Source organism: Halyomorpha halys, unplaced genomic scaffold, assembly GCF_000696795.3.
Source record: "Halyomorpha halys isolate HHAL.00 unplaced genomic scaffold, Hhal_1.1 Scaffold2540.1, whole genome shotgun sequence".
In the NCBI taxonomy this organism is placed as follows: Eukaryota; Metazoa; Arthropoda; class Insecta; order Hemiptera; family Pentatomidae; genus Halyomorpha; species Halyomorpha halys.
In genome coordinates, this window is record NW_027106865.1 from 13849 (window position 1) to 36702 (window position 22854).

Consider the following 22854-nt stretch of genomic DNA (forward strand, 5'->3'; position numbering starts at 1 on the left):
TATATATATATATATAACTTATGAGTACTTGGACTTAAAGGCTTGAAGAAAAAGGAATAAAGGGAACAGAATTAAACCGTATGCTTACTAGAAAGATACTGAGATCTTCTCACCATAAAACTTATAAACACTAGCTATAAAATTTTTGTATGCAAAAAAAAACTTTTACATATATGAGAAAACTCCAGATCCTATTGATTATGCATTATGGGGAACTTGAGTTATTCTATGTGGACCGTCCTTCGTTTTTTTGATTCTTTAATACTCTCTATTGTTACTATATTATGCTCTCTAATTGTAATCACCCTGAATGGCCCCTTATACCTTTGCGGCTCCTTACCGCTGTTAGAGCTCACTCTATGGTAAACCACTGTCCCTATACCAATTTTCCCCACAATGTCACGTACACCCTCGTTATGTCACGCCACGCGTTTGGCTTTCTCCTTTTCGATTCTATCTCTCAGTACTATCCCGTTAACGACGATCACCTCTCGTCGATCACCGTGTTTCTATAATCGCGTTTGCGCCCTCTAAGTCCAAACAGAATTTAGAATGGAGTGAATCCCGTTACCGTATGCACGGAGTGGTTATAGGGTGCTATAGCTCTTATCATAGCCTCGTCTGCTTCCAGGCCCTTATCTAGCTGGTACACCCGCAAGGGATCGCTTAACATACCCTGAACCCTCTATACCCCCCTGCTCTTAGAAGGGACCCTAGGACCCTAGGACACCAGGGTGTTTAGATGCCACTCTACCTCCAAAGCCTTCATTTCTTCTCTGACGTTGGCGTTATAAAACTCACGTCCCGCATCATACGATATCCTTTCCGGTACTCCATAGAACTGGAACCATAAACGCAGCGCTCCCAATACTGCCTCGGCCGATCTTTCTCGAATCTGATGTGCCATGGCCACTTTGCTAAACAGGTCAATCACTGTAACCCACTTGTAGCCCCTCCAGGTGAAAGTGTCGATTTGTAATTCTACTAACGGTGTGTTCGCCGTCGGTGTCTCTTCTTGTGTCGCCTTAGGTGGGTGTCGGTCGTATTTGGTGCTGAGGCACACATCACAGTTCCCGATTATCTTCTGAATCATTTTCTGCATATTCCACCAGAAATATTTCCGTTGCAGGGCTTGGTAGGTCTCATTCAAGCCTTGGTGATTGGTCTTCCCCTGGTGGAATGCCAAGGTGACCTCCGACTGTTGATCTCTGTCCTGAACGGTTTCCACCATTATTAGGCAACGAACGAAGTTTCGATCCATTCCGATTTTCTCCAATCTCCAGAGGCGTTTTATCTTCTCCCAAACCACTCCATTCCCGACGTATAGATGGTATGTACGCCCCGGTTTGGATGCATCTTTCAGCGCTCGGCAGATCTCATCAATCCTGACACGCAGTGCCGACCAAATAGTGGTGATCGAGGTCTTACCATATGTAGCGATGTCCATCTTCATGGATCTGGAAGTTCTTGTCTTCCAAATTATTTGGAGTGATTTATCGTTCACCACCTCCTCTAGCTCTTCCATCTCCGTTGGTCTTCCCTCGGTGGAGCTTTCGTTCTCGGATGATGGTTCATGGTCGTTACCCGTCGTGCTTTGCGTTTCTTCTTCCCCTGGCGTACATTCTCGCAAAAACTGTCTCCCCTCTCCTGACGTCTGTGGTTGTTCCTCGTCTATTGCATTTATGGTGATCGCGCGGGATAACCAGTCGGCGACTATATTTTCTTTTCCTGGTTTGTAGTGGATTACGATGTTGTACTGGTTGAGCAGTTCCTTCCATCTGGTGACCCTAGCTGTGGACTCGGAAGCTTCCCAACCCAACTTTAAGCGGTCTGTGATCTGTATGTACCCGGAATTTCCTCCCGAAAACATAGGGGTGAAAATGTTCTACCGCCCACACAATACCTAACAGTTCTCGCTCAAGTGCGCTGTACCTTGTCTCAGCATCTGTTAACCGCCTGCGAGCGTACGCCACCGGTCGCTCCTCACCCTCGCAAACCTGCGACAGTACCGCCCCCAACGCGTACTCACTTGCGTCCGTAGTGATGATAAATGTACGTTCAAAGTCCGGGAATGCCAACACCGGTTCCTTCTGAAGCGCCTCCATGGATTTTCTAATGTTTTCCACCATATCGGGCGTCACCTGCACCCTATTTCCCTTTTTCAGAAGGTTTTCGATGGGTACCAGATACCTGGTACGAATCGTCTATAGTAATTCAGAGCGCCCAACAATCTCCTGATTCCCTTAACATCCGTTGGAATCGCCATTTTCCAGATCGCTTCTACCTTATTTGTGTCTGGCCTGACTCCCTGTTCCGATATTGTGTGTCCTAAAAATTTATAGGGTTTCTCCCCAATATTGATTTTTCGCTCGATAACTTTAACCGAAATTTCCGGTCCTGTTCGAACACATTGCGCTTGTGGGACACATGTTGTTCCTCCGTTTTACTAAAAACGAGCAGGTCGTCCATGTATACCTGGCACATGGACACCTCGATCCCCCGTAAGAATTCGTCCATCAATCGTTGGAACATAATCGAGGCATTCTTCAGTCCGAAGGGCATCCTCGTAAATTCGTAATGCCCCGTTTCGAATGTAAAAGCTGTCTTGCGCTGATCTTCCGGGTGGACCTTGATTTGGTGGTAGCCGGCCTTCAGATCTAAAGTATTAAGAATCGTTGCCCCACCCAGTCCCTAAGATATCTTCAAGTCGCGGTATCTCTCGTCTACCGTGTTCTCATTAAGGCCCCGGTAATCAATTACTACCCTATATTTTTCTCCCTTGTCTCCCGGTGTGCCCTTTTTCCGCACTGCCCATAGGGGGCTGTTGCATGGGGAGGTACTATCTACGATGATACCCAGTTTTTTCAGATTATCTAACTCTTCCCGAATATGCTGTCTGAGAGCATGTACATACCTCCTCTCTTTTACGTAAGTAATTTTAGCTTGTTTCAGGGGGATTTGGAGCATTGTTTGTCCGGTCGCCCCCAGTAACTCTCCCTCCTTGAAGAAAATATCTGCATATTTGTCCTTTATTTACTGTCTCCAATTCCTCCCCCCTCCTTAGATCGCACCTATCCGTTTGGCTTCTCCCAGTCGAAGCTCGCGACACATATATCTCCTCTGCCCCAACCAAATCCACCACAGGCCCTTGTTATTCCTAATCCCCGCACTTGCCTTTCCTAGTAGATCGCAACCTATAATAGCCTGATATTCACGGGGCATTTTCTCCACGATATGAACCCTCAATACCCCTTCTTAGATCCCCCATTCCCGTAAATCAATGTCCGCCTCCCCTTCTACTCTACAGGGCCCACCCAGGGTGATTAATTGACAATGGCATACCCAAACATCCATCTGGAGTTTCCTCTCACCGCCGCTCAGTTTCCACAGCGCCTCCCGGCACAGGATGGTGTGGGAGCTCCCCGTGTCCACGAGACATCTCACGCCGCTCACCTTAATGATAGGCAGACCGGTGATCACTCCTTTGATGTTGAAAATCTTTAATGTGCGGTCGCCCCTCTCCTGGCACCCACTTCAACTCTTTTGCCATGATCTCCTTCCCTCACTTACTCGGCGCCATCTACTGCTAGGCGCTTTATTGCTCCGTCCTCCTTTTCCTTCCCCCTCTTTTCTTGAGGCTTCTGATGCTTCTGAGATTTCACAAGAGGACTCACTAGGTCTATAGTCCTCTCGTCTTTTCCGCCGTATCCGCTGGAAATTTATTTCCATCGGTTCCCCTGGTCCCGTCTCTGCCCTTTTGTACATATGACGGCACTGTCGTGCTATGTGGCCTTCATTGCCGCACTCAAAGCACCTAGTGCGGGGACAATGGGCCACAAGGTGTCCTACTTTTCCGCACCTATGGCACTTCCTGTCTTCTTCCCCTCCTCCATTGCGCATTCTGCTCTGGTTCGGCCGCCTTTCTCTACCCGTGCCTCTATCTTTACCACTATCCCTGGGTTCTCTTCTCTTCCATGGTGTTGATGGATTCCTTGTGCGGTGGTACGGTACTCTGTTACATACTCCATCATCGACATCCTTCCTTGCATCCTCCTCTCAAGCGCTCGCGTCGATCATGTCTTGAGCACATTCCACAAAAGTGTGGTCCCATGGTAAACCTTCCCTTTTATTCGTTTCCTTAGCTAGTTGCACCTTCATTATGGAGTCGATAAAATTCATCTTCCAACTGACAACATCCGCTCCATGAGTCTCTCTCATTTTTTCAATGGTCTGATTAAACTGTGCTAACAGCGTGGCTGCGTACTGTCCGTTAGGCTGCCCGTGCTTTCTCCTCTCCCGCAGCATGTAGAAAATGTCTTCCTCCGGGGACCATCTGCCTCCTCCATAGGCCTTCTTTAATCTTTCCTTCACTACTGGCTATGCTGTTTCCTTGTCTGCCTGAATATGTTTCACAACACTTCGCTTGATCCGGCATATGAGTGCTGCCTTGAGGGAAATCGCGTCATTCTTGTCCAGCAACTCCTCTGAGACCTTGGCTGCCAACCTCTCTATGATCCGATCCCCATCTTTAATAACGTGATTTAACTTACCGATTTCGCCTGAGAACCGCTCCAAGTCTGAGATGGCTTTTCTAATATCCTGAGAGGTATCGCTCTCACTTTCATTTTAGCCAACATATTGGCGTGAGCAGCCGCGAGAGTGATCTCTGGTAGCGGGGGTAGCGCTGGAGCCGCCGCCGGGACTGCCGGGACAGCCGGAACTTCAGGAGCCGGTTGCGCCACCGGGATCCGTAGCACTGGCTGCCTCAATGCGGGCTGTTGTTGTGCTTGACCATCACCATTAACCATCTTGGTCAGTAAAAAAGAATGACAATTTAGGCGAAGTAAAAGATAAGAAAGCCGGAGGAAAAAAGAAAAAAAAATCCCGGGTGAGAGAACTTAAAAAAAAATATTCAATCGGTGAGGTTTTTATGAAAAAGATTTAGATTAAAAAAAAATTAAGATTTAGAAGAAAAAAAAATCTTCATTCAGTGAAAAATATTCAATTAGTATCTGGGTCTCGGTACCACTTTTGAGTACTTGGACTGAAAGGCTTGAAGAAAAAGGAAAAGATGGAACAGAATTAAACCGTTCGCTTACTAGAAAGATACTGGTTTATTATCTCTGTGATGCTATAGACATTATTGAGGTTTATTTACATGAGGAGTTAGGATTAGTGTTGTATACAGTCCTTGTCCAACCATAACTTATAATAATAAAGAAAGACAAGTCATAACCAAATTTGTGTTATCATTATCAGAAAGTTTTAATAATGTTTCTTTCTTTCTGGGAATCAGTTGCTCCTACCAGATAAACCATTAATGAGTTGGCATCTTGAATCATTGTAGAGGAGGGAGGAGCCTCAGTTAAAGAAAATGCCGGTGACAAAGTATTTTTTTTCTCGTAGTAAATGTCAGAAGTGTGCTATATATTATAAAACAAATCACATCACTAATTAATGTTTCTATAAAAATAAGAAGCCTAATACTATGAGAATGTAATAAGATCATTTTTCACTGTTGTTCTTGGCTTGGGAACACAAAAAATAATTGTAGATATTATTTAAATAATAAGAGAAACAAAACGAATGATGGTCTAAACCATAAAAACGCGAAGTTAATTTAAGTAATAAAGATAAATTTTAACTTGACAGTGGGACAAGTGAATACATACGAATTTCTACAGTCCCTATGGAGAATATTTTGACACTTTAACAAACTGCAAGAAATTTGTTAAAATTGGAGATGGGATTTTACAGGAAGTTAAAGGTTACGGAAACATTAATGTCACAGCTAGTGTGAATGGTCGGGAAGTTTTATATGTACCTGAATTAAAACTTAATTTATTTTCAGTATCAAAAGTCTTGTCTAAAGGACTTTTTAATTGGAGAAGGAAAAACCTGAAAAAATTATTAAAAATGGAAAAGTGTTTTCTGAATTCTACGTAAACGGAAAACATTTTTGAGTTCAACATGGTCATGTAATGTATATATATATATATATATATATGTATATATGTATGTATAGGATAATCAGTGATGTAGCAGAGCTATTTCTGTCTAAACAGCTATCTCTTTTAGATTAGCAGAGTAGATTTGCACATTAAAATGTATGCTATATAAAAAATATCTTATCAAAATTTAAAATACAATTTACCAATGACTCTCATATCTCATGGAATTCCTTTATACAAGGAAAACAGTATAGACTTCTATTTCCAGCCAGCAAGTGAAGACGCATAGAATCCTGTATAATACTACTTGTTGATTTGTATGGTCTAATGGAGGTCACAAATGTTGGTGGATCTAATTATTTTCTGTTAATCAAAGATGATTACTCTCATTTTAAAGGTTATCATACGATCAAAAACAGAAATGAAGTAACAGATTTTCTCATTAACACCGTTGTATTAACTGAGAGAGATATAGGTAAGAAGGTCAAAGTTATCAGATCTGATAATGGAACAGAAATCATCAATTCTAAGGTTAAAAGTTTTTCACGCTCAAGAGGTAAAACATATGCGCCACATTACATTGACCAAAACGCGAACTAGTGAACAAAACTCTGAAGCAAGTGAAAAGTGAAAAAACAAAATATGACATTTAAATACTTACTTGAACTGATGAACTCGACTGGACAACATCCACTGAAACTATGTCTCCTTCTTCATGGTCATCTACTACACCTGAATCTTCTAATGATGATTCTCTTTGTGCTTCAGGTCTCCCACGCGAGCCACCTTCAGATGTGTTACTACTCCCTTCTCTGCTCATTTGAAGCTCTCTTCTACTATCTAAATCAATAAAAAATTTATAATATTTTTCTCTGACATTAATACAGGCAGTCCTGGTTTTAAATTGATCTGTTTTAAGTTGTTTCAGAGTTAAATCTTTTACCAATTTCTACCAGGAACTAATTTACTTAAATTGAATTCAAAATTATGTGGCTTAAAAAAAGAAAATTGAATTCTTTTTTTGAAAGAATACATTGATATGTCTATTAAAATGACATATAAAGCTATTGAACTTGAGCGCAGATTATATAAAGGACTTGTTAGATAAATTAAAGGGTAAAAAATATAGTTTATGCATATATAAACACCGAGCTAACTTTATAGTTAATACTTTATAGTATTACAGCTAAGACTTGACTTTAGTCAAATTCGACTTAAGTTAGTTTCCAAGGAATGGAATCTGACGTAAGTGCGAAGACCACTTATGTATCTAAAAAAACAAGTATTTTTGAGAATAAACCTGTACAGAATTTACAGAGGGAAGTGAAAAAAGCAAAAAGAGAGATAGAATACTAATTTTTTAAAATTTAGATTATGATTCTTAGAAAAGTGTAACATGGGTAAAGGGGTGGATAAATAGGACTACATACGGAAGTTGGACAGTTAATTAAACATTAGCTAAATGCATTAGTTTTAGGGGACAGAAAGGCTGTTGTTGCCGAGTATGTTGAGGCATCACCTAACCAACCTCGAGTCTGTAGCGGTGCTAATGCAATACTGGCTTGGGTGGGTTGGCATTCATTTCATGGAGGTCCCATAAACAGCAATATTGACCGTCCTACTCTGGTTAGAATAAGTTGGTTACCTATAGGATAACCCCCTGGTGTGGTAGGAGGTAAACAAATTAACAGTTTTACGGCGCTTGATATAGAGCTCACAAGGTTGGGAGAGCATTAGAATGAATTTGGTATTTGAATAGGAATAATAAGATGATAAAAGAAGAAGAATGGGATTTGAAAATATATACTAAGGAAGACTGAAAGTGTTGATCAGGGAAAAGGCACCTGAATCTCACATAATTTTGGGAATAGTGGAGAACTATGGGGATTCTGAAAATAAGTATTAAAAAAATAAAACGATTCATTGCTCTTTAAAATCTAGTTCCATCTGAGATTCTATAGGGAACCTCACAACAGTAGTTGAAGTGAGGAATGATGAGTAAGGAAACAAGGAACTGGTAAATGTGTATAGGAAGATGATGTGAGTAATAAAACTGTTTTATGACAGAGACCGAATGATGGGATATTTGAAATATATTGTCTCTACAATGCATAAAAAAACTTATTTTCATATTTTTCATGTAAAACCACTCTAATTGAGGGACATTTTCGAACTTGAATCTTTAACCATCATGGAATACAAGGAGACAACTCTTGATGCTTATATGCAGGGAAGTTGAGTAATGGCAATTTCTAGCAAAAGTGACACTTAGTTACAACTTCAAAATAAATCGTGTTAATTCAATGAAAATGTGAGCATTGTGGAAGAGAGAGACACCGCTAACTTGATGCTTATTTACTTTCGTCCAGCTGATAGAAAGCAGTATTCATAACAAAATTATTTCACTCATTATTGGCCTTGTAAAAAAGGTGCATTGACATTTATTTTATTTTTTCTGACACGAATATGTCTGAAAAGAGAAGTCTAGTGGCCAAGTAGGCAATCAGGATAACTAATGATGATGCCTGGTAAGAGTTCATAACTATGTGAGTGGCATACTCTAGTTGTTAGAAACTTAAAGTTTAATCAGGATCAGATTTCAGAAAATTATCCTTGTTTGTATTATTTTATTTTTCAATATGAATCTATATCAGTAACAAATGCATTTAATTTTAATTACTATAAACTAATATTTACCTATTAATATTATAAACTAACATTCCACTCATTTCTAATTTAGTTTTATTCGCCACCCCCTCACCCACAAAGTCAGATTGCAGTTAAATTAGGCCGAAGAACATTCGGTTGTTATTACTGAAACTCTTATTCTACTGAGATTCTCTTGGAACTTTTCAAGTTGATAGGGAATGCAACTAAACTGAGAAGGGTAAACAATATAAGTAAGAAGCAGTAATGTTACCTCAAATTGTTTCATAAATCAATAAAATGGTGTAATTGAGAACTCCCAAAGCTGTTGCTACTTCCAAAACTACAAATTATTTAATTTATTAAGTCAACATTTTTAACTAATATCACGTGAACCTATCTAAAAGCAAAGCTTGGTTGTTGAGTGGAAATCAATTTACGAAAGATGTAAACTTAAATAATTGTATTTCCTATTTTAAGCCTATATTTGTTATAATTAATATTTGAGTGATTGGAACAAATAATTACGTACAAGGTGAAGGATGGAGAGTTGTAGGAGTAGAGCGGACAGTCCCTTCAGTTTTTTTATCGACAGGTGGTGACGTAGGAGGGGCAGTGCAGAGTCGTTTTGGGCTTGGTGATACTGATCTATCACCTCCTTCAGGGCCACTTACACCTCCTCTTCGTTTCCTCCTTCGTGTCTTCTTCCGGGAGTAGGAGCTAAGAAGTACTCCTTTTCTGGAGTCAATACGCCTCTTGTTACACTTATCTAATTGTTTCACAGAGATCTTAGAAGGATCAAAACTGAATGTTGAATCATCACGGTGGTCAGTGAGATCCTTTCTTCTTTCCTATGAATAAAATGTTCCGTAAAAGATAATTTAAATTATTGAAAGTTAGAAATAAATTGAATGATTAAATAATTAAAAAATGCATATGGATATAGGCTCAAGATAGATAGAAGCCATGCATGTAAGAAGATTTACTCCATTGAAAATGTTCGACAAATCTTGCTACACAATGTAGATACCATTAAAAATATTAGCTTATTTAGTTTTTTTATAATTTCCTTGTGTGAAAAATAGTGATGGACAAGGGGTATATAATCTGCTCCCCTTAAATCTATGATAACAACAAACCTAAAAAAAAAATTAGTAGGACTGATTCATGAAAAACAACTCAGCAACCTTAGATTGAACTACCCGATTGCCTTATGGAATATGTTATTGGCTTTATTCCGACCTGAAATATTCCAAGTGTTTTTAAATAACTTTAACAACTATAAAATAGACTAGTTGCAATCAAAGGAAATCAGGTGGATTTTCCAAAGAAAAGGAAACTACACTGTATACAAGATCTGTAACAACTGCCATCATACATTTACATCTGGTTTTTGTATTTGGCTCAGCACGTTATTGATTTTAGGCCTGTTATTGCAGGCATACTCTGAATCTGGGCGAAGTTTTATAATATTAGTTTAATATGTGTCCTTAGACCTACAGAATTAACATAAGGACTTGATCAATGCCTTCTATGAAGAACTAGAAATATGCTTTGATTGCTATTCCAAGTATAATATAAAAATTGTGCTGGATAATTATAGGGCGCAAATGTGGACTACTTATCAGCCAATATTAAATTTCTATAACCTACTTGAGGCAGCATATGATAATGGGAGAAGATTAATCAATATTGAAGATTCAAATGGGTTTGAAGGATTGATAAATTAGGGAGTGAAAATAAATAAGGGGCAGTGGTAGCAGCGTGGCAACGCGCCTGTCTACCAACCCCGGCGTTGCGAGTTCGGCCCCGGCCCCATCCGGGATTTTTAAAAGCATAAAATTATACAAAAATTCACTCGCAGCATCCCCCGTGCATTTGTGAGGCCCGTTAGCCAATGGGTGGCGCTCACAAAAAATAGGCTAGGGAGTTACGAACCAACCCTACGAAAAAACAACGTCAAGAAACGCTATCGTATAGGTCTATCGCCCATATAATAATAATAATTATCATCTTTGGTGCAAAATGCGTGAGTAGAGAGACACTGAAGTGCCCCCCCCTGGAGCAGAGCCAGAGAGAGAGAGAGAGAGATCAAGAAATGAAGGAATTCAAGAAATAATGAGGGAGTAACTGGAGAATGGAGTAAGTCCACCTAATTCAGCATAAAAAACATTCATCATCATCATCAACCACATCATTAAATCCATAGTTTTCCATAGTCCAGTTATTCCAAATTCATTAACACATCTAACAACAAATGTTTTATTTCGGCCACCCCCTACTACCTGTAACTTAGAGAAATGATTTTCCTTTTCAGTTAACCATGTTTTATTTTCATTATATACAGTCCACGACATCCCACCAGCTAATAAAAAGTGATTGTGAGTCTGGCCTTTAGTGGAAGGCGTACTCCATACATATGTATAATTAAGAGAAATGGAAAAAAAAAATTATTTCACTTAAAAAAAAAAAATGCATACAATAAACAGAGAGGATAAAGAATATTATAGGATGGAAGTTAAATAATGAAAACATTATAAAATGGAGTATTGCTGACTCCAGCTAAACTAAAGGTATATATGAGGTAGCCATACAGCCATCGAGTAGCAGTCATCTTCGCGTCTAGTACTTGCTCATTACTTATTATTCTGTTTGATTAATTACATTGTTTGTGTGAAAATAAATCTTTTTTAAAAAGTGAAATCGAACAAATAATTACGTAACTGGCGCCCAAACAGGGACCACAAAACTGAAGAGAATTACTACAGTCGTGTCCAGTTGAACCGGAAATTCTTCACTGTTGGAGACCTCTTGTCTTTATTCGTGGACGACCCTTGGAAGATCATCCAACAGTGCTCAAACCTGGATCAGTCTTTTTAGACAGTGAGTAGTTCTAAAATTAAATATAACAATGAATATCAGTTATAAAATTTCACGCATGAATTATGATCCCATACCACCATTTGATGGTAATCCAAATGAACTGGCATTCTTTTGTGAAGTGGTCGAAAGTGCCTATAAAACTGTATTTGCTAGTAATATAATAGAAAGAGATGCTAATCATAATCTTTTGTTTATAAAATTAAATCTAAACTATCTGTGTCTGTTTGAAATGTTTTACTTGCTAACAATGTAACTCATGTTCGAACATGATTAAAACTTTTAACAGATCATTTTGCTGACCCAATGTCATTTGAAATGTTAAAGGACGAAATTTTCCAAACAAAAACAAATTTCAAAGAAAGTCTCATCGAGTTTATTAATAGGATTCAAGAATTAAGTAATAAATATTAGACTGAAATTAGACGGATTGAGTCAAGAAATTATAACCGAAATGGTGAAAAGAACAGATAAAGAAATTATTGACCATACCTATAAATCTTTACGCCCTACTTGTAGTAATCATATTCTTTTTGACCCTAAAGCACTAGATGAAGTTACAAGTATAATGTATTAGTGCTCTTTTGTTATTGCACACCTCAATAATAATAATCATCATCCTTTAAAAAAAAATCTTTATCAGAACCATCATAATAATTCCCCTAATCAAACCTCTCAACCTAGAAATCATTATAATAATCAATAATACCAAAACAATAATCAACAATACCAAAAACCTGGATCATCCCAATTTAGATCACAAAGCTTTAAACATCTTAATCATCGAAACCACCCATTTAATAGATCTCAAAATCACAATGTTCAACACCCTAAAACAGATTCACAAAACACAGTCTTTAGGATTTATTAGCTAAAGCTTTGGCATATTTTGAGGATTGCGAAATGTAGAAACGGAAGCCAACGAAAATTATGTCAACCCCGATGTAATATCCACAAATATTCAAATATTTGAAGACTCCTTTATTGTAGTTATACCAACAGAGACAGAAAATGGACCAAACAGTTGTTATTTAAATGTACAAAAAGTATTTAGAACGAATGGAAAAGTCAAATCCTATGTCCTTCCTTTTTCAAAAAAATATAACATTCTTTTGGGATACGATACGAAGAAAAAATTAAAAATTAGGTTTCACCCAGAAAACGATATTCTTGTATATTCTCTTGGTACTATACCCCTAAAGTTAAGTTCAGATGAAAAAAAAAATTAAGTTAGAACTAGGTTTAAATTTCATAGAATTACCTATTACTAATAAGAATTTAAAATATAGATTAATAAATAAGGATACATTATTAAATAATAAATATACTTTATAAGAAGGATTTAAGAAGTAAATAATAATAAAATGTTATGCTGTGTAAACTTTGCCGAAGTAATGACCATTTGCCCTGAACAGGTAGAAGCAGAAGAAATTTTAAATATCAGTAAGAAAATTCCTGACGACGTGACCATTAGTTCCGAAACGTCAAATGAAAATTTAAAAGCCATTAAAGAAATACCTCAATTAATTAGAACCGATCACCTGAATATGGAAGAAAAAACAGAAATAATTACCAAAATTATTAATAATTGTTGTCTATGAAAATTGCTCAAATATGACAGACGCCCTATCAGACAAGTATTTGAAATCAAACTATTTAAAAAATTACAAGCAGACGTACTACACTACATTTTGACGGAAAACTTATATTTAAAATGATAGACTGTTTCTCCAAGAAATTATATGGTAATATTATTCCAACAACTTCTGTCAACGAAATTATGAATTCTATGGAAACATATTTGAGTAGTTTCCCTTGTCCCAGTATTATAGAATTTGACAACGGACCAGAATTTAAAAACGGACTTGTCGAAAACTTTCTTAAATATAAAAATATTGAAACTCACTTTATTACACCTAATCATTCAGATTCAAATAGGCTAATTAACAGAGCTCAGTCAACTTTAATTGAAATTTTAAATATTATTAAGGCAGAAAAAAATTATCCATTTATAAATTACTAACAGTAGGTTAAAAACCTACAATAACACAATAAGTAAGCAATCTAAAACTAACTCCTAATGAAATCACTTTTGGTACTCAAACTGACAAACCAACATAAGACCTTATACTAAAACAAAAGGTGAAACAGTATCATGACAAAAAACAATTAATACACAAAGCGGTACAGGAAATCATTAAAAAGAAAAAAGAAACCAAGACTGATAAATTGAATAAAACTCGGGAAAACATACAAATACCCCGAAGGAGAAATTTATGTAAAAAACGTACAATACGGGAAAACCAAACAAAAATAAAAAAAAAGTTAATTTCTCCCAAAAAACTAGACTAGTAACTATTAATAAACGACAATTTAAAGTTCATCCCAATCTTGTTAAAAGACCAAGATAATACCCAATTGACGACTTGCATTCTGATACAGATGTTGACCCAGTGCTAATCGTCAGCTAGACCTTGCTCGTCAGAGACAGTGACTCATTGAACTAAAGAACCTGGAATCATTACTAATAAATTTCCATCAGCATATTTATCTCAACAACACTACACATTTGTTCATATAATTAATGTAGAAACCTTAGACGTAGAATTGACAAACATCTTGACCGCTATTAATTCAACATACAATTTAAACAAAACAAATTATGCAAAATCGCTCTTTAAATATTATCATTTTCTTAGAAATAAACTTGATAATTTATTTATTAATAACCGTAGCCATAAAAGAGGACACATTAAGAGGTTAGGCAGTGCTATTTCATGGTTAACCAAAATATGGACTCAAACGACAATGAGTACTATGACAAAGCTATACACACACGAACACAAAACTCTTTCCATATGGAAACAAATATTAAAAACCAAATAGTTAATCAGAAACTAATAGATAAATTCAATCATATCTCCATAATCCAGATTAATAATAAAAAAATCAAACAGCTGTTGTATAATCCATTATTCACTCAAATTGAACTTAATCAACAATATAATAATATTTTTCTCAATTTAGTATTATTAAATAATAAACTCAATGACATCGAAAATTCTTTGGAATTCTGTAAATTAAATATTATTTATTCTAGCATCCTGGAATTTAAAATTTAAGAAATGTACAACAAACATATAATATTACATTTATTACTATACTAAAGACATTAAGGCACTTTTGCAGTTGAGACAAATTCATTGTTCTATTAAAAATAACATAATGTTTTATTTTGTTAAAATAGCATTACAAAGCCAACCTTTGAAGACTATTGTTACTCATAGTAAGCCTCTTATACATTACATACCTTCAATTGATTTTTATTTAACTTTTAATATTCATAAAGTAACTATATGTAGAAAATCAAATGAAACTATATTTTTAATCAATTGCAGTTTAATTAAACTTAATAACAACGAAGTATTGTTTGATAAAAGAGCTTTGCCAATGTATAAAGAATTCAAAGCCTTGAAAATTCAAAATTATAATACTAATGTACATATGTTACCACTTAAACCTCTTCTTGATTTACCTTCTAATAATGATTTACCTCTTTACTATATTCTATTATGTATTTTAGTTATAATTTGTCTTATTCTTAGTTTTATACTATATTACTATAACATATTCCAAAAAATATTGTAGCAAGAACCATCGTACTGTTAACCAACATCAACCATCAACTTTACCTGAAGCAAATCCACCTACACCTGGACTTTACCATAGTGTTTCCTTTTGTTTTTGTTAGAGCCTCAAACTTACAGAGGGAGGAATCAAATAATGAAAACAAAATATCTTCGCATTTGTTCTTGCTCATTACTTATTATACTGTTTGGATAGTTGTATTGTTTATGTGAAAATAAATCTATTTTAAAAAGTAAAATCGAAAAAATTAATTACGTAACTTGGATCTAAAAAACTGACAAAATTGTAAATTAATATAAACAGTAAAGCTGATTAAATATAAATGCACATACTTCCTGTGTAATTTCTGCCTCTTCTTCATAACTTAAAGCAACTACGGCTAACATCAAATTAATCAGATAAAAAGATCCAAAGAAAACAACAACAGTAAAGAAAATAACACTGAATGGACCACAAGATGCAATCACCTTAAAAAAAAAAAAAAGTTATTAAACAGATATATGGTAAAACGTCATCTTAGATTAATGTATATGATTAAACAAGAATCATTATATATAAAATTTACCAACCATATTATAAACGTTTTCCCAATAATCCAACGTTATTAATTGAAATGTTGTTAGCATAGACCATAAAAAATTATCGAAGCTCGTGTAACCATGATTTGGATTTTCTCCCACTCTTAAACAAATATATCCTTGTGGACAATGCCTGAAATATAAAAAAAAGGAAGGAGGTAAATACCAATGTTGCTTTAAAAAAATTGTTAGTATAAAAAAAAGTTTGATACAATAACCATATACATGAGTTTATTGATTACTTCTTTAACATACTGTTCACTGAAGAAAAAAGTAACAGAACTAAAAAAATTTTTTTAGTATTTTATTTCAAATATTGGTTTGAATTGAATGTGGGCTCTTGTAACAAAGTGTTATAAGCGTACTTATTAGGAAAACCATTAAATGGAACGTTATCATTTTTCGTCCCCAATTAATTTTAAATATTAAAGCAAAAAGAGGAGCATATCTTAGTGGTGTGATAATAGCTCCAAGTATAAGTTCTTTTATAAATCAAGAAAAGTTTCATTTTTAAGAACGAAAGTTTTCCTCTTTACTTTTTGCCAGTGATTATGATCTGCAGGTCCCATTTTCTTATGCTTCAACAGTAAAATTTAATGTTTTTGAGTTGTCACTTTTCATGTAGGTGAGTGTTATTATAATAATAGAAAATATATCAAAAGCATTTCTTCAAAAAGTAAATGATTTGATTAAATATTAATGGTACACCCATTTAAATTAATCCGTACATTTTTTATCAATGCGTTTGCATTTTCATAATTTTTTTTCCTCAAGAGGAACAGAATCAACTCCAACCACTTCTGGCAGTTTTTTGATCACCTTATTATTGTATAAAATTATTATCATTATTTTGTTTATTAATTTTTAGATTTTTTTTAATTTTATTTAATTTTTATACTTAATTAAATTAAATATACAGTTAGTGAATATGAACAGTCTTCTCATATGGGTATGGCTTCAAGGAAATAAATAAATAAAAGGTACAAAGATAAATATAAATACTAATTACTATAGTAATCCTATGGCTTAGATATTCATTGCCTTGGTAGGTCTGTAAAGGGTTGGCAACCTCTTTGGAACAGGAAGTCTTAAGTAGAATATTGAAAGGGTCACACAATATTTCAATTATTTAAAAATAATAATAAATGTATTATGAACTTTTTTTAGTTAATCTATGTTTCTCATTTAACTATATTGGAGTAGGTTTCACTTTCTTCCATTTGTAATAAAAGGAAGATGGTCCAGGTGTGGTCAAAGAAATACTCAAATACTCATAAAACTATTTAATATGAGCCAACATTTTGCTCCTGGTCGCAGGGCTAAAAAAAGATATAAACACTTAAATGAGGTAAAAATAAATTAAAAAAATATAAAAAGATGTACAGTGAAATGTAAAATAAAATAAGAATTACAAAAGATTTTAGACAATTAATGAAAACGGAAATGACAACAGATATAAAAGAAATTTAAAATACACTAAAATATGGAAAAAAAGGAATAAGACAAAAATCAAGATAAAGGAAGATCATAAACAAGACCTGAAACATACTTGACAGATTGCTGGCAAGTACAAAAATGAAAGGTTGACCGGAAGTAGTGGGGTATAAAGGAAGTTGCGGTGGTTGACGGTTAAGTAATACATTATATTAGAAAATAATGTTAACCTGACAGGAGTGTCCTAATTTTCTATCCCCTAAGAGGTGTGCCATAAGCATTTATTAAATGGTAGAGGAATTATACTATTTTTTAAATAAAATTGGATGTGATGATGACAAAAATCTTTATGATTGAGTATAGGTGATAAGGTAAAAGAAGGAGTAACATAAACAGGTGGCAATAACAATATCACAGGGTTAACCGAAGGTAGGCAAAAGTATGAACAAAACAGATGAAATATTAGGAAAATATAGACATTTATTTCCCAACATCAGCAAAATGTTCAAGGCTACACCTCTCCTGGGTTAAAGTAAAGAGTATCAGCAAATTAAAGAAAATATTAAAAATAGGCAAACATTAAATGAATATTGAGCAAATATATACAATAGGGAGGCAAAGTATAAACAAAAATAATATATATATTTTCACTAATAAGTCGAAAGTAACATAAGAATATAAAGTGCAGATAAAATATATAAATATAAAAGAAAAAGGATGGATAGTAAATATAAAATAATAAAAGTTAGTATGGGGAGGAGGAGAATTTAAAATATGGAAAATAAAACCAGATAAAAGATATCGCAGGCAAGTTGGCTTTTAAAATGCAGAACATAGAACAAAAGAAGAATTATAGAGATTTAAAAAGGCTTAAGATGTGTCGGTATGTCAGGGAGATACAGTCTTTATCAACTTTATGATTGATGGATTTCCGTATTAAATTGAAATGAATGGATTCCGAAATGAGGTATTTTTTATGGTTGGGGACAGTAGCAAGAATTAATTTATGATCAAAGTTAAAAGAATAATTGAGCATTAAAGCATGTTCAGACAATTAGAGGTAAAAGAGTTACAGGAGTTGATAAAAGTTTTGTACTGGGAAATATGGTTTTATGTATACGGTAAAAACTGTTAAAAAGAGGAAAACATATAAAAAGGTGACGAAAAATGTTTTAGAAAAAATTTAAAAAGTTAAACAATACGATAGAAAGTGGGCGGAAAAAAAAGGGGACGCGACATGTATACTATGATATGTATTTATTTTTTTTTTCCTGCCCACTTTTTAACGTATTGTTTATTTTTTTCTAAAACATTTGCCGTCACCCTCTTTAACAGTTTTTAAATATTCAAATACTTATAACACATTGTAATCTTCCGGTAACTTCGTCATTCTTATAACTATTCATAACATCTTTTAAGACCATTTGTCGTCACACTCTTTCACCCTTTTCTCTTTTAAATATTTTCTACTTTTATTTTTTTTTTTTACCCACTTGTAACGTTGCCTTGAATACCTTGTCATCTTCGTAACGTATTTTTTAATTCTGAGTCTCCCTGCTTGTCGCTCGCGGCGTGGATGTCACTTGGCTGTTTGATCTGCTACTAACAGGCTTGTTTTATGTTTTATTCTCTTTTTTCCTTTCTTTTACCCATTCTCTTTCTCTATTATTTTCTTATTTTTCCTTACCCACGTTATTAGTTATATTCACCATACATTAATATCGTTATATTTTCTATTCACTTCTTTTGTCTAACTTTACTTCATATTTTGTTTCTTTATTCTAATATTATGGTTACATATTTCATAAGTTACATATATTTTCTTTCTCTCAATTTTATTTTTTCTTTTTATAATTTTAATTTTTAAATTATTAATAAACTAATATATTCATATTCCTTTGCATTATATAACTTAAAATTTCTATTTTATTTCCTTAATTATGTTATTTTTGCTTACCTATTCAGTTGCCTACATATACATTTTATTTTCCACTTCTTTCATCACTTTAATTTTATTCTATATAATTATTTACTTTATGTCATTCTGTTTATAATTTTTTTTTTTTTGTATTGTATTCATTGGCTGTTATCTTGTTCTTTGTTTTTAGCCCTGATGAAGGCTAGAAATTCAGGCCGAAACGTTGGCAAAATTAAATAAGTAATCTCAACTTATTTGTGTTATAATTTGACCGCACCCCCCAACCATCTTCTCCTCATTAGTATTTGAGTTTTCTTGGACTGTAACCGTTACCAGCTTCCTTTTATTATCACATTATATTATTGATAATCTATCTTCCATTTATATTTATCATATGGCTTTTTTCTTTGATCATGTGCCTTATTGATATTTTTCTTTTACTCGTAGACTTTAACTGAATCTGGAAATGATATAAACAATTTAAAAATATAAAATGAACACTATAAATGTATTATGCTAATTCCATTCATTGAATATAGCCAATTTTTTAAAATACAAGTCCCTCTGTGGGATTAATGTTGAGGAAAAATTACTCATGATCAATAGGTAAGGACCGGCTCAAACTCACAATCTTTGGGTTGGTAGACAGACGCGTTGCCACGCTGCTACCGTTGTCCCCTAGGGCATCATACACACTATCACCGTACATATAAGCACACTGTATATATATGTGTATATATATATATATATATGTGTATATATATATATATATATATATATATATAAGGTCATGCACCTTTACAATCCTAAAATTAAGTAATTGTGTATATATATTTAAAAAATTTGTAATCATAATTACCACATACTTGTCATATTTTCAATTTCCCTATAGGAATCATGTCATCTATATAATCATAGTTGAAAATTGTTTTACACTACATTATTTAATTTATTGTCTTTCACTGATGGTGCATTCATCTATCTCTGTAGCACAAAACAATGCTCTATATTGGGACATTACATCTTTGGACCGTATCAAAATGTCCAGTGTGCTGTTTTATTACCTCTTTATTGATATGTCCAGTATTAATCTATTGAGTAATTAAAATTAAAATTTATGATTGGACCATTTTAGTCTCACATATTTTCTCTGGTTTTTTATATCTATATGGCTAATCTATTAATGGCGTAATGTGTATGAAAGTTTTTTCACCTCAACAATCTAAAAAATTAATATAATCAAACTTCCTAAAAAGAAAATCCAGATATAACTTTCTTCTGTGAAAAGCCTTCTTCCCAGATATATGTAGTTTCATTGATTTTACAAACATTTTCAGTTTGGTAGAGGCATTTTTTTCATAGGCAGGCCTGAAAAATTTTTTTTTTGCCAATTAATCAATTACAGTTACAATTAATCAATTAATGCATTTTCATGAGCACTTGATGCTTAAAATTTATAAGAACTTCTAAGTAATTCTTTTATAAGTTTTTAACATAAAAATCTTGAAACTAGTTTCAAAATATTGGACTGCAAAATTAATGAATATGAGCAAATAAGAATAAAGATGGATGAATGTAAAAACATATTTGATGCAATTTTCTTCAATATTTTAAAGCAAATGATGTCAAGGGTGAAAATTTGAGTGATTATTATTTCCATCTTTATTTTATAATTAATTATACACATTGTTTAATTGAAATTTTTTTATTTCTGTTATTAACCATTTAAAAAAATTATAACATTTTTGTAAAGCATAATTAAAGTATTGTAAATTTATAAGTTTATTAATAATTATAGCCCAGGGCGAATATTTTCTATTACTTTCCTACCTTTAAATTATTATAAATAAAGAAAAAAAATTGAAAGTGGAAAGAATGAAAGATGATGAAATATCTTCATCATCCAACAGTTTTAACGTTAAAGAATAGTGTGTAAGTTGCAGTCCACTGGCTCCTGTTTTAAGATATTCTACAAACAATATGATTAAATCCAAATAAAATTATCATTTCATTGGAACAACCATTATAAACAAATTGGAAAAATAAAATAATGTTATGATGATAAAATATAATATCTAAAGCCTACTTTCAGAAACATCTCAAATGGTAATGTGGTTGAAAAATGAAGTTCTATTTTCTGTAATATGATGATTACCTTTTATTGTGATAAAGCAATTTTTCTCATTAAATAAACAGAGAAAAATCATAATTGTTTGGTTTTATAGACTTTTCATAATTTATTATTTAATTAATTTTTAGAATTCAAAAATAAAACAAGAAAAAGCTTTCCTGCCTAAGAAATTTGAAAAAATAATTTAAAGAACATAAGAATATAATATATATATAAGGCTAATAATCTATTTTAAATACAATTTTTTTCTGCAATTATCTATTTTCCTGGCTGTAGAGTTGATTGAATTTATATCCCATAAAGGATTGATGAATATTTGCAAGGCATAAATCTTTAATTTTCGGGTGACAATAAGGGTTTTCAAATGTATATGCATTTATAGAATTTTATATAACGATTTTTAAAATTGCATATTCTGCAGTTGCCAAGTAAATTCATTGGTGTTTCCGACTACTTTTAGGCTGACAAGTATTTCTCAAAACTTTTTCTATTTTATATTACTTACTCAATATGCTTCAATGTTCTTTTAGTTCATTATGCTGAATGATTGGTATAAATGGGATGTTGTAGCATTCAATGAACTTCTCTTTTGTTATGCAGATATTTGTATAAATTTTCCAAACTTTTCTTAATTTCTGCTTCTATAAGCCAATATAAAACCAACTGTGGCACATGGCCTAGGATCAGACCTTACAAAAAAAAATTATATCATTGCATGGGTTTGTCAGAAAACCATACTAATAGTTTTTCAAAACTTACTCCACTCATGATTTAATTTGAGTGAACAGAGGTGACAGACAAATTCTTCCTATACCAATTTCTTACTAAATTATGTTTTCTTCAAGCAACAGTATGGCTCATGGAAATTAATAACAATTAAATGAATTTATTACTTGCAATGACAATTCATGTCCTGCTATCTTGATGTAAGTATAAATCCTAGTTGAACAGATATTTACAGATGGTGGTACTGCAAATAAAATGAGGATATCAAGAAGGAACATTACTGCAAAGATTATTATAATACATTTAGTAAATCTGATCTAAGTTAAATTGGAGTGTTACAGGCATGTAGAGAAACTACCCATTGGTAGCACTCTAATGACATTTTACATTAGCTGGTTTCGTGGCCATCTTATTTTCAGACGCCTTGGAGGATTGTCAGGAATGGAAGAGGATGCAAGGTTAGAAATGAGGCGGTTTGAGTGGTTAGAGAGTTTATAATGGAAGGAGTGATATCTGGTTCAGGCTAGATCGGTTACATAGGGAACATTAAGGTCTTTATGTATGATTTTATTTGTGACAAAGGAGGATTTTGGATTGTAAGGATTGAATACAAGAGGAATTTGAAGGTTTAGTGGAGCCCCAAAGCTCAACTACATACGTCCAGATTGGCCTTATTACAGTCATGTAGATCAGTCTTTTGTAATGTGTTGGAAGTTTAGAACGTTTTTCTAGTAAGTGGTGTAATAGTCAAAATCGACGAGCAGTTTCCTGTATTTTCAGTCTTGTGTGTATTCCAGGTTAATTGTTTGTCCAAATGTAGTCCAAGGTAGCAGATCTGTTTGACAGGGGTAAGAGTAACATCATTAAATGAAACTGTAGGGCAGTCAGTAGGTTTACGACGAAGGGTAAAGGTGATTTGATGGGATTTATTGGAATTTATCT

General features: G+C 33.8%; 1 protein-coding gene across 1 annotated transcript in view; it reads right to left on the reverse strand.

The window, feature by feature from the left end:
• Positions 1 to 4541: 4541 nt before the first annotated feature.
• Positions 4542 to 22854, reverse strand: part of LOC106691614 (sodium channel protein 60E-like) — a gene marked incomplete at its 5' end in the record, with an annotated part of 34177 nt that continues 15864 nt past the window's right edge. The window contains 5 exons of the mRNA XM_024363755.1: positions 4542 to 4808; positions 6613 to 6791; positions 9130 to 9448; positions 15458 to 15592; positions 15695 to 15836. Of these exons, the coding sequence (XP_024219523.1) occupies positions 4542 to 4808; positions 6613 to 6791; positions 9130 to 9448; positions 15458 to 15592; positions 15695 to 15836 (1042 nt within the window). The remainder of the gene's footprint in view (positions 4809 to 6612; positions 6792 to 9129; positions 9449 to 15457; positions 15593 to 15694; positions 15837 to 22854) is intronic.